The 13,151-nt window shown below is 52.0% G+C and overlaps 6 protein-coding genes across 6 annotated transcripts; 4 read left to right on the top strand and 2 right to left on the bottom strand.

Moving 5' to 3' along the window:
- Nucleotides 1-696: 696 nt before the first annotated feature.
- Nucleotides 697-3,251, top strand: J4E79_008823 (uncharacterized protein; the record flags this gene model as incomplete). The annotated part of the gene is made up of 3 exons (XM_049357676.1): nt 697-793; nt 842-1,283; nt 1,346-3,251. 3 exons carry the CDS (start codon nt 697-699, stop codon nt 3,249-3,251), a joined length of 2,445 nt encoding a protein of 814 aa, XP_049207715.1.
- A 130-nt stretch (nt 3,252-3,381) lies between these two features.
- Nucleotides 3,382-4,554, bottom strand: J4E79_008822 (uncharacterized protein; the record flags this gene model as incomplete). The annotated part of the gene is made up of 1 exon (XM_049357675.1): nt 3,382-4,554. One exon carries the CDS (start codon nt 4,552-4,554, stop codon nt 3,382-3,384), a length of 1,173 nt encoding a protein of 390 aa, XP_049207714.1.
- A 2,171-nt stretch (nt 4,555-6,725) lies between these two features.
- On the top strand, nt 6,726-7,925 carry J4E79_008821 (uncharacterized protein; the record flags this gene model as incomplete). Its single annotated transcript, XM_049357674.1, has 1 exon — nt 6,726-7,925. One exon carries the CDS (start codon nt 6,726-6,728, stop codon nt 7,923-7,925), a length of 1,200 nt encoding a protein of 399 aa, XP_049207713.1.
- A 623-nt stretch (nt 7,926-8,548) lies between these two features.
- J4E79_008820 (uncharacterized protein) lies at nt 8,549-8,951 on the top strand (the record flags this gene model as incomplete). The annotated part of the gene is made up of 2 exons (XM_049357673.1): nt 8,549-8,653; nt 8,742-8,951. The coding sequence occupies 2 exons, from the start codon at nt 8,549-8,551 to the stop codon at nt 8,949-8,951; spliced, it is 315 nt and encodes a 104-aa protein (XP_049207712.1).
- Nucleotides 8,952-9,607: 656 nt separating this feature from the next.
- Nucleotides 9,608-10,551, bottom strand: J4E79_008819 (uncharacterized protein; the record flags this gene model as incomplete). Its single annotated transcript, XM_049357672.1, has 3 exons — nt 9,608-9,973; nt 10,023-10,226; nt 10,279-10,551. The coding sequence occupies 3 exons, from the start codon at nt 10,549-10,551 to the stop codon at nt 9,608-9,610; spliced, it is 843 nt and encodes a 280-aa protein (XP_049207711.1).
- Nucleotides 10,552-10,885: 334 nt separating this feature from the next.
- J4E79_008818 (uncharacterized protein) lies at nt 10,886-12,670 on the top strand (the record flags this gene model as incomplete). Its single annotated transcript, XM_049357671.1, has 3 exons — nt 10,886-11,187; nt 11,237-12,546; nt 12,594-12,670. The coding sequence occupies 3 exons, from the start codon at nt 10,886-10,888 to the stop codon at nt 12,668-12,670; spliced, it is 1,689 nt and encodes a 562-aa protein (XP_049207710.1).
- Between the last annotated feature and the right edge of the window lie 481 nt (nt 12,671-13,151).

The following is a 13,151-nucleotide window of genomic DNA, read 5'->3' as shown; positions in this document are numbered from 1 at the left end:
TTCGTCCAGGTAGAACATATCGCCCTACTAGCTGTTGATAAAGCTGAGGCATATATATTGGAACCAGGATATCCGAGCCGATGACCGTGACTAGATTCCACAGAAAAATTTCCTTATCATTATTCCTGACGAAGGACATAAACATGAAAACGAAGCTCTTTAGGACGGACTCGTAACAAATGATGAAACGCATGAGTTGACAGTATGAAAACAGACACAAAGTAGAAGAAGCAACTCGACATTGTGTTTTGCGCAATCCATGAGAAATTTGAGAGTTGCATGGCAGAGATGCTTGATGAACGCAAGAGGCGGATAAGGAAGTAATGAAATGAGGTTATAGTGAGCGTCAGAACCACGACTCAACATTGATACACAATAGCACCAGGGCTACTCTCAATTTTTATCAGCATCTTTGAGCTCCTGTCGCTAACAATCTTCTTGAAGGAGAGTACGAAGGCTATGTAGGCAGGAGAGGGGTGCATGAAGAAGCCGGCAACGTATCCACGACGGAAGAATGACTAGGACTCGCCGACAATGCAATGAACATGAATCTGCCCGAAACACGCGATGCACTGTTGTGGTAGTAGGAGTGTGATGTGCGAGAGCACGATGAAGCCTTCAGGGTAGACTGGTAGTGCAGGGTCCAGCGCGGAAGCCACGAACCCCGCCTGACGCTAGGTAATTGACCCCACGCGAATGGCTGGCCAAAAGTTCGTACCCCAAAGACAACGCCTGCGCAACATCGAGAGCAGCGCCATGGCTTTACTCGGGCTGCTGGACCAATTGCCAGCTGGTAAGTCACGAGACTCAGCATATACACCTGTAGCTAATCACACCGCAGAGGTACTCCTCATATGGCACGAGCATCGGCTCCCCATCCTACTGTCTGCACTAGTAGTAGCGACCATCGCGCGCCTTGTCATATACGCGCGCGACCGCGACCAGAGAGAGAAGCTCTCTGTATCACCCGCTCCTTCCTCGCCCAAGACCACCGTCGAGCTCAAACCAGAATGGTTGCCCGAATACACCACGACACTCGACTCATCCAAACTCAATGTTGATAACCACGCCGAGGATGACACAAGGGCAGTGGCTGCCGTCGCTGAGACGAAGAAGGGTCCCAAAAGAGTCAAGGGCAGGAAGGTACCGAAGAAGGTGGTCGCAGCTCCTGCATTTGACCATAAGACGGATAGGATCCAGCCCTTGATATTCTTCCAATCGCTGTCTGGGACGACTGAACGTTACGCTACGCAGTTCGCGCAAGTCCTGACCGAATGGACAAGGTACGTTTTGGGCATGCACGACATATTTGAGGCGTCGACTGACCTCCTGCTTCACGTTGCAGGGGATGCAATCAATCCGAGTCCTTCCTAGAGCCCCAGACGCTCGATATATCCTACATTGAACACGACGACTACTTCATCAGCCCACCGAAAACCGACGCGAACGTCAAGCACTTCTACATCATCCTCGTACCCACGTACAACATTGACACTGTCTTGGACGTCTTTGTAGAGAGCCTGCAGGAAACACACAACGACTTCAGGATCGATACGGCGCCATTGAGCGCTTTGCTAGGATACGCCGTGTTTGGTTTCGGCGATAGAGAAGGATGGCCGACTGAAGAAGAGGGCTTCTGCAGCCAATCGAGAGAGGTGGACAAGTGGATGGCCAGGCTGACTGGTAGGAAGAGAGCATACCCTCTCGGTATGGCTGACGTCAAGACCGATGCCGAACAGATGTTACAAGATTGGAGGATAGGCGTTCAGGACGCGCTTGTGGAGATCGCCGAAGGACGAGGACTCGGTGACGGTGTCCCGGGTAGTGGAGATCCCATTGAGAGCGACGAGGAGGATCTGGAGGATGGGAACGACCAAAATACACGCGTAGACGATGTTGAGGACCTAGGCTCGATGGTGAATGCTCCAATACCGGTCGACTTTACCACCTACAAAAATTCCGCAACCGCCCCTGGACCCGTCAAGGCCCCCGCATCCCGTCAGGCTCCCAAGGAGATGGTTCCAACAACCTCTCCTACGTATGCCGCTCTTACCAAGCAAGGCTACAGCATCATCGGCTCTCATTCGGGCGTCAAGATCTGCCGATGGACTAAATCTGCTCTGCGTGGCCGAGGCTCCTGCTATAAGTATTCCTTCTACGGTATCGCCTCTCACTTATGCATGGAGGCAACCCCGTCCCTCTCATGCTCCAACAAGTGCGTCTTTTGCTGGCGACACGGCACCAATCCTGTCGGCACCACGTGGCGCTGGATAACCGATGCTCCGGATCTGATATTCGACGGCATCACAGCAGCACATTACAAGAAGATTAAGATGATGAAGGGCGTCCCCGGTGTCCGAGCCGAGCGTTTCAGCGAGGCCATGCGCATTCGTCACTGCGCCCTGAGCTTGGTCGGCGAACCAATCTTCTACCCACACATCAACGAGCTTCTCGGGATCATGCATCAGAATCGCATCTCCACGTTCCTTGTCTGTAACGCACAGCACCCAGCTCAACTAGCTTCTTTGATCCCGGTGACCCAACTCTACGTCTCCATCGACGCCTCAAACAAAGACAGTCTTCGTAAGATTGATCGACCTCTTCACCGGGACTTCTGGGAGCGCTTTTGCGCTTGTCTAGATATCCTTCGTAACCGTCGATTCGAGCAACGCACTGTCTTCCGTCTTACGCTTGTCAAAGGCTTCAACATGGCCGAGGAGGTGCGTGGCTACGCTGACCTCGTCGAACGTGCATTGCCTGGTTTCGTCGAAGTCAAAGGCGTCACCTACTGCGGTACCTCAGCTGCAGGGTCTGCAGGTCTCACTATGCAGAACGTCCCCTTCTACGAAGAAGTTGCCGAATTCGTAACGGAACTCGAAAAGGAGTTGAACAACCGCGGCCTGACCTATGGCATCGGCGCCGAACATGCGCATTCCTGCTGCATCCTGCTAGCCGACCGCACGAGGTTCAAGAAGAACGGCAAGTGGGCGACAAGAATAGATTTCGAGCGCTTCTTTGATCTCTACGAGGGCAAGGTACAAGGGACGAGGATGGAGGACGGGCAAGTAGTAGGCTGGAGACCAGAAGACTACGTTGGTGACGAGACGCCAGAGTGGGCGCTCTGGGGAAATGGCGGATTCGATCCTAGAGATGCGAGGGTGTATAGGAAGGGTAAGGGGCCGAAGGGTGATGATGAAGCAGAGAAGAGCGCAGTGGAAGGGCAGGCCACTGCGGCTGCGTTGGAGTTCTGATTCTCGTCACAAATGCAAACATTAATCAGAGTTGAAATGCGTTGAACAAAGGCTCATCATTGTTCTTCTATCTATGCATTGTATTCATCAAGTCGTAACATCCATGTATGCAGTCGTAGTGACGCAGCACTCATATAGCCGCCCACTCAACAGAGAAAGCCCTCACCGGCTCATTCTCTTGGGCATCTACCTCGGGGTTCTCACCACCGATCATGTAGGCCTTCTTCGTTCCAGTACCGAGACGTCCTCCACCGACAACATCCAGCAAGTCGAACTTCTGGTCCCAGCCCAAGCCAGTGGCGGCGAAGTGGCTGTGGTACCGAAGCGGGTCGCCGGGGTACACGTTGTAGTGGCATCCGAAGCGTAGACCGGGCATGTGGTAGTAGCCCTTGGAGTGTAGGTAGCGGAACAGCGGGTAGCTGTCCGGTACAGCTGGTGGAGGGACAGAAGGGTCCTTGGCGGGTGTCGGTAGAGGTGGGTATGAAGTTGTTGGTGTGACGAAGTGCTTCTGGGCCGCAACGCCTTTCGGCGCGCTGGCCTGGACAGGAACAGCTGGTTCGGGAGCAGGCGAAGGGGGCGCAGCATCGAAGAGCGAGACCTCTTCGACTGAGGAGTCCACCTTGGGCGCCTTGGTTTGCACCCAGGAGTCTGAGAAACTAGAGCCTTTCATGATGAAGCCGAGACCAGAGCTACCGAGATCCGAGCTATCAGTGACTGAACTGGCGGGGCTGGAGGTGACTGTGGTCTTGGTTGGCTTCGCTGGCGCCGAAGAGTCTGCGAAGCTCGATCCCTTCATGATAAATCCAAGACCCGAGCTTGTGAGACTGTCGTCATCCCCATGCAGAGTATCGTCCGAAGCAGTGCTAGCAGCAACACCACTCTTCTCAACCTCCTCCCTCTTAAGCCCTTTCGCCTCCAACGCCCTCTCTTTCCTCCTCTCCGCCAGCTCAGTCTGTTCCTTAGTAACATCCTCCCCCCTTTTATCCATCTCCGCCATATACGCCAGCCTATCCTCACGGCTCATCTCCGCAAAAGCCTCCTGATGTGCCTGCGCATCATCCACGAGATACGCAGCACCTTTATCGACGAGTACCCGAGCCTCTTCCGGCATGAGTTCAAGTGGTATGCCCAGAAAAACGTTCTGCTGGCTGAGGTTCGGTATCGTGCCGACGAGGAGACCGCAGATGTTGTGCGTGCGACGGCAGTGCGCAATAACGTCCACATCAAAGAGGAGGTAGCGGCCGGCGATGTGGGATATGGGGAAGGGTTCTTTGATCTGTTTGGGGGCTGGGGCAGCCGCCATGGTATATCTAGAGCAGAAACTTTGTTAGCTTCTTGACGTCTCGATTGGGAAAGAGCGGTGAAGGGCGCATGTCACGTGACAATCACGTGTTTCAGTGCGTGAATACGTTGAACCTCATGGCCACCGTTCGATGTTACATCGTCGGCAGCGCTCAGGGGATTGACAGATGTATGGTTGTAATCATTAAAAGGATGGAAATGTAGGGTTAGAGAAGAAGGGGTCTTACAACTCACATCGCGGCGGTGGTTGCGCCGGGGGGGACTGGGTGTCGAGAACGGGAGCTAAGGACGAGAGACGAGAAGCTCAGGACTGCAGCTTTAAGAAACTTTTTAGCTTAAGCCCTACCCACTTCGCCTAAGGCTTACTAATGCTATAGTCTTTTAATGTTATGTAGGATAGTGCCTATTAGTTAAGAATACATCTTAGCAAATCTCGTCTCTAGCTACTTAGCTACAACCTATACTTAAAAAGACCTAATCTCCCTTGCTACCTTCTATCTTAAACTACCTTAGCATAAACTACTATAATACTACTATAGGCTAAGACTAACTTAAAATGTTAACAACTAATAGCAGACTTATATTCTATAACTACTTAGCATAGGTAAGCCTTATATTATATTTCTAAAATCTCTCTAACGTTAAATAGAGAAAAGTCTACTCCTTTTATAGTGTCTAGAATTTTACTAGTAACGCACCTAAATGTAAGCACAAAAAGCTTATACGCCTTTTTGCCTACTAAGAGGCTAAAGTCTGCTATGCTAAAGCTATGTTACGCCTTAGCTAAATCTAATCTACACTTAGCAACTACTATCTTTTACCTAACGCTTAGGCTAAGGTAGACTAGTAGAGAGAAATCTTAAGACGCCTTTTATTTGCGTAGTATAAGAAGCTGCATAACTAAAGTATAAAATTATAGTAGAGGTACAGCCTACTGCCTAAAGTAACAGCTTATAGATTAACTATATATAGTTAGCAAGATATTAATGTAATTGTTCTAAGCTAAGGGCTCTGCAAATCTTTTTGCTAGGAGTTTACCCGCGCTGGTGGCTGCGAAACGCTGGATCTATGGGACATGAATGGCCGGTGAAGGCTCTAGACCGCTCATTGCCTAGCGCAGCCAGATCCCTTGGCGCGTCCCGAAGTTGACCCGGCATCATTAAATGGCTCCCGTGTCCCGCCCATAGCACACTGGCAGATACAGATGTGCGTGCTAAAGAATGCCTCTTGATTCAATCCCGCGATGGTGTCAATAGTAGCATAGCTGCTCTATACCTAAACTTCGAATTCGAATGACGCGTAGCAGACGTAGAATGTAGGCGCTGCGGGAAAAGGTAGATTTGACGATCGAGCCGCGAAAGTACATTGTAAGCGCGAGGGGTTCGAAGGCGAGGAAAGAGAATGAAGCGCAGTATATCGCACGGTGGTGGTGGTGGTGATGTGGTGAGGGATGTATAAGGTCACATCCACGGGTGCTTGCATCTTCCCAACCACTTGTATGACAACGGTACGAATGTCATTGACTCGCAAAGTGAACAGTCATGGCAGAAAGCTTGTCCAATGTCGCTATCCAATATTGCTGTCGCTTCATGAGGGATGCAGTAATTATTGTCGCTCTTTCCGCGCGGTCTCCGTTCGATCTAGCGCGCTTTCCTCACTTCGCACCTAAAGCTTCTTGTCCGCTTCTCTCACGTTTTTCGCTCCAACACCAGACACACGCACCGCTATTTCTCGCACCACGCACTTCAAATCTACTTCAAACTGCTAGAAATGGCACCAAACACTCACCTCGACAATGCGGCCACTGACCAGCTGAAAGGACTTTCAGCTCATGGCCAGCAGCGCGCCGTTCCCCCGTCATCCTCTCTCCCGCCTCGCCCGTCTCTCATGTCCCCTCCTCCCCTCCCCCTGACATCTCCTACCCCGTCTACATTCTCTAACTCTCATCCATCACCATTTCTATCGTACTCTACTCCTTCCTCTTGGCATCATGCCTCCTCTTCTTTGCTCCCGGTACAATACTATCCTGCTAATCACATAAGCAGTGTAGGCTCAACGCCATACGGCCCACGAGCCATGGTCATACAGCCACCAACACCAACGGGTTCAATGAGCTTTGCGCCCTCTTCCGCTGTGTTCGGGCAGTCCTCATCATTATTTTCAACGAGCTCAATGGGCTTTGCACCCTCATCGTCCGCTACGGCCAAGCAGCCCTCAATGTCTTCATCAGACTCAACGGGCCTTGCACCCTCATCATCTGCCACGGCCAAGCAGCCATCATTCTTCGCAGCCCAGATGGCAGCCTTGCAGTCAATGCAACCATGGACTCCGTCACAGATTGCCGCAACATCTACCTCTGCATCATCAGCCTTTCAAAGCTTTAATGTTACTTCGTCTTCAGACGTACAGATCACAAGTCCTTTCGAGAGCAGAGCACAATCTCCTGCGCTAGCGACTAAGAATTCCGCAACGCATGTCGAGACACCAGCACGGAAAACTATCTTCATTGTACAAGTACGATCAAGCGCGGGTGTCACTTACAGCATGTATCGTCGTCTTAACAAAAGACCAGCAGCGATCTGGGAGGCCTATCTCCGAGCCCACCCGCTTCCTGGAGGAACAGAAGCTGTCAGGTATCGCAAGAAAGACACCAAGAGGCTTGAACTGAGTGCGTATGGCTACATTCTCTCCCATCAATGGAGCCACAGGGCCACTGAGAGGCTTATAATTGATGATAGCGACGATACCCTTGCCCGCAAAATTCTTGACCTTACTGACCAGCAACCACTACACATAGTGGTCATCGGGACTGGTATAGACGGGCTATCCGTCAGCAATGAGTCTTGGAAGCTCATGCAAACGAGATGGCCCAAAGCCACTTTCGAGCTGTGTCTCATGGTTCCAAAAGACTCCCCATATCTGGCCAAGTTCCCACAGATAGCCTCAATGCACGACGACTACTTTACAACAATACGAGTGCAGACTTCTGATCTAGCTAGCGCATTCGAAACGGCAGAAATCGATGCAGTCAGGACCGCAAATGCGTCAATTCCACGGAACAAAATGATCGTGCTGCTGTTTCTGCTTGCCGAGTACGTAAGCACAGAAAAGTCGAATTGGGGTCGAAGACACGCGGATCTCCATGAAGATTCCGAGATGGCAGCCCTCGCTAAGACCCTGGGCTTACGCAAGGTATCAAGGAACCTTGATTTCGAGTTGAACCGTGTCTCTTCTCGGTCTGATGATGCCGGCGAACCTCAAAAGAAGGGACGCAAGACGAACACCACTCCCTCGGTCAGTATCAATGATTTCGACAGTGATTACGGTAATGCTTCCGGCGATGGTTCTGAAGACGACGAAGCACTGTTCTAGCCTACGGGTCATGCACTCTGATCAACAGCACAGGTCACACAAGACAACATAGCGAAGGACCCGATGATACAAGAGAAAGAATTGAACATTCATAATGGAAAGTCAGACACCATACGCTGACTGAGTGCCATACTCTGTGAGTGCCATACCCAAGAGCCGTCATGTGGCTCTGCGTTTCGCGGGTTCAGCTGGATTGATTCTGGTTGCGACTACCTAACGGGAACGCAACTGGGATTCATTCCAGGGGTGGGAGTGGCTGATGTAAGGTCGCGAACGTTTTTCATTGCTTAGTGCAGCATGCTGTACGAGTGAGGAAGATCGTTAATTCATGGCCATGTTGAGTCAACTCATGAAAGGAAGAGACTGAACATGTGCGCTAAGGTCTACGTTGGTTTAAGATAGGAAGATAACGAAATCTAGAGGCAATGTAGACTCCCACGGCGTCTACTTTACCTAGGTAGGTACGTGTTCAGTTTATTGCTTGAGTGAGGTGAAGTCAGGTCTGAGACTGGTCTGGCTCACGTAGGACTACTAGCGCGTCAGCTGACCCGGAGTTAAACGATGCAACGGCTCCCGCGTCCCAAGTTCCGCGCCCAGAGCATCAACACGAAAGAACACGGAATATGGCGCCGCCATACTTCCCCGCGTCGACCAACGGCCAAGATAGCGCGCCACCAAAATCATACTACGAGCAACAGCGCGAATTGCTCGTCACCGAGATTGCCCAAGTACGTGCACCCACCCAATCCACCACGGAGCGCATCGCAGCCCTCCAAGTCCCAGCTTCTACACCGGTTTATACTAACCAACAGCCAGAGTCTAGAAGTCGTTCTACAAAACATCAACAAGCTGAACCGTTCGCTCGAAGAAGTCACATCCGTCGGCAACGAGTTCGCACCCGTCGAGTCGCTATGGAGTCACTTTGAAAACGTCATGGCCAAGGACCCGAGTGAGCAACAAGAAGGACCACAGGAGGGCGCAACGGAACATGAAGGCGAGACGGAGGTGCCTCAGGAAAGGAAATGAGCGGTGGCAGGGAGATAACCTTGTTAGTTTACGATAAACAACAACGCGCCCGGAGGTGCACGGCCAGCCGTCTAACAGACCATGGCGATAGCAAGTATGATGTAATGATACCCCAGAGCGAGTCATTGGCACGGTGCGCGACACCAGGGGATCGCAGTTACCACGTTATATTGTACCTTTACACAGAAGATACACCGTGTGTATGATACTTGAGATTAAGGTATGCAGCATTTCACGTGCCATGTACATTTGGGCGAAAGCATGTATGAAGGCGGTCAGCGACACGAGTTCTGTCATCGGCTAGCGACGATCAATTTAGAGAAAACAGGTTTCAGAAATATGTTTGATTTACTTCCCCGGCGCAGGCAAATTTGATCGCCCACTCGCGCCATGCATACATACAGAATACCGAATACAGATACAGGGAAAGAAAATGCTGCTACTGTGGACTATGGAATCGCTGCGTCCATTCTCATGCCAAAAAGGAAACCCAAACGCCAGGCGGCCATGTACATGTAAAGACTTCCCTAGGATTAAGAGGAAGCGAACATGTCCGGGACAGTGGTGGAGGTGAGCCGTATGTCATTAAACATCTTGATCGTGTCGTCCAGCGTCGTGAATCTCGATATGCTCTCCTCTCGATAGACACAAACAAACTATAGGACCTTGCAGCCGCTGCGCTTCTTCTTCTTACCGCCCCCAGCAGGGAACGACGACGTGTTCCCTCTTGACGAGGTGGCTGTGCCGACACGGCGCTCTTCTTGCTCCTTGTGCTCCTCGCCGACGGCCATTGTGACGGCCATGTCGAAGATCTCCTCTACACCGTCTTGCTCTTTACTACTGCACTCCATGTAGGCAGCGCCCATTTTCTTTGCGACCGCACGACCTTGCTCCGATGTGACGGGCGTCAGGCCTTGTGTCTTGAGTAGCTCGATGCAGTTCTTCTTGTTGCGCAAATCGGACTTGAGGCCCAAAAGCATGAGGGGCGTCGTTGGGCAGAAGTGGAGAACTTCTGGGTACCACTGGATGCTGTCAGCTGGTGTACAAGGTATATGAATCGAAGTATCGTACCTTGTCCATGACGTTTTCTAGTGAGTTGGGGCAGTCAATCGCAAAGCAGACGAAAATGACATCTGTCTCTGGGTAGGAGAGCGGTCGCAACCTGTCGTACTCCTCTTGTCCAGCGGTATCCCACAACGCAAGTTCGACCATCTTGCCTGTGGGAGGATGAGGAGTGTGAGTGATGTAGTTCTCAAAGACCGTTGGTACATATTTCTGCAGTCGCATTAGAATCACATGACTTATCTTTTTAGCTGGTGGTGCGTACCTCTGGGAAGTTGCCGGAGCTGTAGCTGATCAACAAACATGTCTTTCCGCATCCACCGTCACCGACAACAACGAGCTTCTTGGAGTAGGCTGGTGGTTCGGTGATGGCTGTGTCGCGCGTGTTGGTGGTTCCATATGAGCTAACGGTGCCATTGCTGTTGCGCTCGCTCGGTGTGCGGGCGTGGCTGCGGACTGGTGTGATTGATGAAACGGCCGCCTTTGTGCTCTGCTTGCGCCGGAGGTAGTCGTAGTTCTGGGAAGGTGCGGTGGCCATGTTTGGAAGTGTGCGGGATGTGTAGTCGTGTCCTGTTTCAGACGAGGTTATCAATACGGAGAAGGAAGATGGTGTTGGAGTTGGTGTGGGGAGCGAGTGGTCGAGGCTTAAGAGAGGTGGATGTTGACTGTTAGAGGGCTCGGTCGCATATGGCAACCACGCTACGTCTCCAGCGGCTCGCTAAACTAGCGCCAAGTTGCAACGTGCCTGTCCATGTCTATCGATCGATGGCATGCATCCAAGCCCTCAGCCTCGTCTTACTCCACGACGCTATCGCTGCCGCTGGACATGCACGTTCGATTAACTCGCCCACCCCCTTTCTGCGACCGCTGCCATGAGTCCGCGACATGATGCGCCCAAAGACACCGCAGCGACCACGGAGCCCAAATTGGACGCGGGCAACAAGGGCCACGATCACTATGCCCAACGCCTGCCCAGATGGCGCAATGCCCTGCGCAACCGCCTCATACCCATTGTGCGCTGGGAGACGCCCTGGCTCGCCCTGATGCAGGACAAGATGCGCTCGCCCGCCCTCGACTCCTACTTCGCATATACCGCCAACCTCGGCACACATACCTTCTTCATGGTGTTCCTGCCCATCCAGTTCTGGTGCGGCTACACTAGCATTGGCCGAGCGTATGTCAGAAGCTGTCTCTCACTATCGTGCGACGTCTGACGTACATAGAACTGTCTTCATGCTTGCAGCCGGTGTGTACGGAACGGGCTTCCTCAAGGACATGCTCTGCTTGCCCAGGCCCTTATCACCCCCACTTGCCCGTATATCCATGTCCGGGTCCGCTGCGCTCGAATACGGCTTCCCCTCGTCGCACTCTGCCAACGCGGTATCGGTCGCCTTCTATGCCATATACACGTTGCGCCAGTCAGCCGAGCAAGATAATTCAAACTGGAATGCGGGCTTGCAGGCGCTGTTCTACTTCTACGCGCTCTCGATCATTGCGGGGCGGTTGTATTGCGGCATGCACGGGTTTCTGGATGTCCTGGTCGGAAGTATCATGGGTGCTTTAATCACGGCATTCCAATTGGTCTGCGGGGACTGGATGGACTCGTTCGTCTTCAGTGGCAGTTACATGGACATCTTCATCGCAACTTTGGTCGTGTGCGTTCTGGTCCGCGTCCATCCGGAGCCTGCCGACGACTGTCCATGCTACGACGATAGCGTATCCTTCTCCGGCGTAGTCATTGGGATCAATCTTGGTGCATGGCATTACGCTCAGACCGGCTATGCCTTGAAAGATGCATACCCCTCATCTGTTCCATTCGATCTGGAAGAGATGGGCCTGTTGAAGGCAACAATCCGCATTCTACTCGGTGTTGTAGTAATCTTCGTCTGGAGAGCGACCATGAAGCCTGCCTTGTTTACTATCCTGCCACCCATTTTCCGTCTCCTAGAGCAAGCCCGTTGGAACATGCCTCGCGCCTTCTTCCTCAACGCGTCCAAGTACAAATCCATTAAGCCTTTCGCAGATGACGACAACGTCATTCCACCTGCATCAGAGCTGCCACATATGCTGAAGAACCTCGCCCACCCGCGTAAGCGGTCCGTATCCGTTGGCCCACAGTCTGCTGCCGATGCTTACGAAACGCTTGCGTACCGGAATCGCAGACGACGGGAAAGTGTCAACTCGCTAGATGGTACGGTACCCGAAGACTCCGCTTGGATACCCGGCCCGGCAGTCCTTGACACACCCAACATCGAGAAGGGGGAACCGCTACTTGGCGCAGGTCTGCTGCCCACACCGATGGCGTCTAGGGTACACTCGTACGAGCAGATGATGGGCACAGGTGAAGTCCATGTGAACGAGAAAAACACGTCTACTCCTCCGAGGAGCGATACAGACGTCGCTGGCGATGTCCACACGCTCACACAAAGCCCGACTGAGGAGGAGAACGAGAAGCGGGAGATCTTCATGAAGCTTACGACACCGCGGGTGCGCTATGATGTTGAGGTCGTCACGAAGTTGATTGTGTATACGGGTATGTTCTATGCTATCAACAGAAATTCTAAGACTAACCATGATCAGGTATTGCGTATATCGCTGTTGCGGGTAACCCTATTCTATTCGAGTTCTTAGGCCTGGGCATGGGTCAGCAGTCGTAGTTGGACCACAACTATGTGACGTCTCTTCTGCTGTACAAATGCCGACACAACCAGATGGTCTTGGTCACTCCGGTGGATGGTCTCACGGTTCCTTCTTTTCTTTAGGAGTCGAGCCTACCCACGTAGTGTGAGACGGTCGTTGATAAATGCCAGGACGAATACCACTGTAGCCTGGAGCTACACAGTAGTGATTGAGGAATAGTAGGCATCATTTTGCGGTATGAAGGAGGTACACGATGCACAGTAATTCGCTTCCATATTAATCAGGCCGCCTATCCGGTCTCCCATAGAATGCTAGAAGTATGCGTGTACGAGATTGTGTACACCCATTCTTTTAGCATTCTATGGGAGACCGGATAGGTAGGCGGGATACTCATCAAATTTGGCGAATTCTTTTTTTAGTGCTACCCACGGCAGCTTACATCATAGAGTCATGAATGCCTAATCATTCATGCATCGACCTTATACTCCCACCCCATAC

Source organism: Alternaria viburni (assembly GCF_023758015.1).
Source record: "Alternaria viburni strain BMP 2772 chromosome Unknown scaffold_22, whole genome shotgun sequence".
NCBI lineage: Eukaryota > Fungi > Ascomycota > Dothideomycetes > Pleosporales > Pleosporaceae > Alternaria > Alternaria viburni.
Note: the sequence above shows the minus strand (reverse complement) of the source record. Positions and strands in the feature narration are given on the sequence as shown.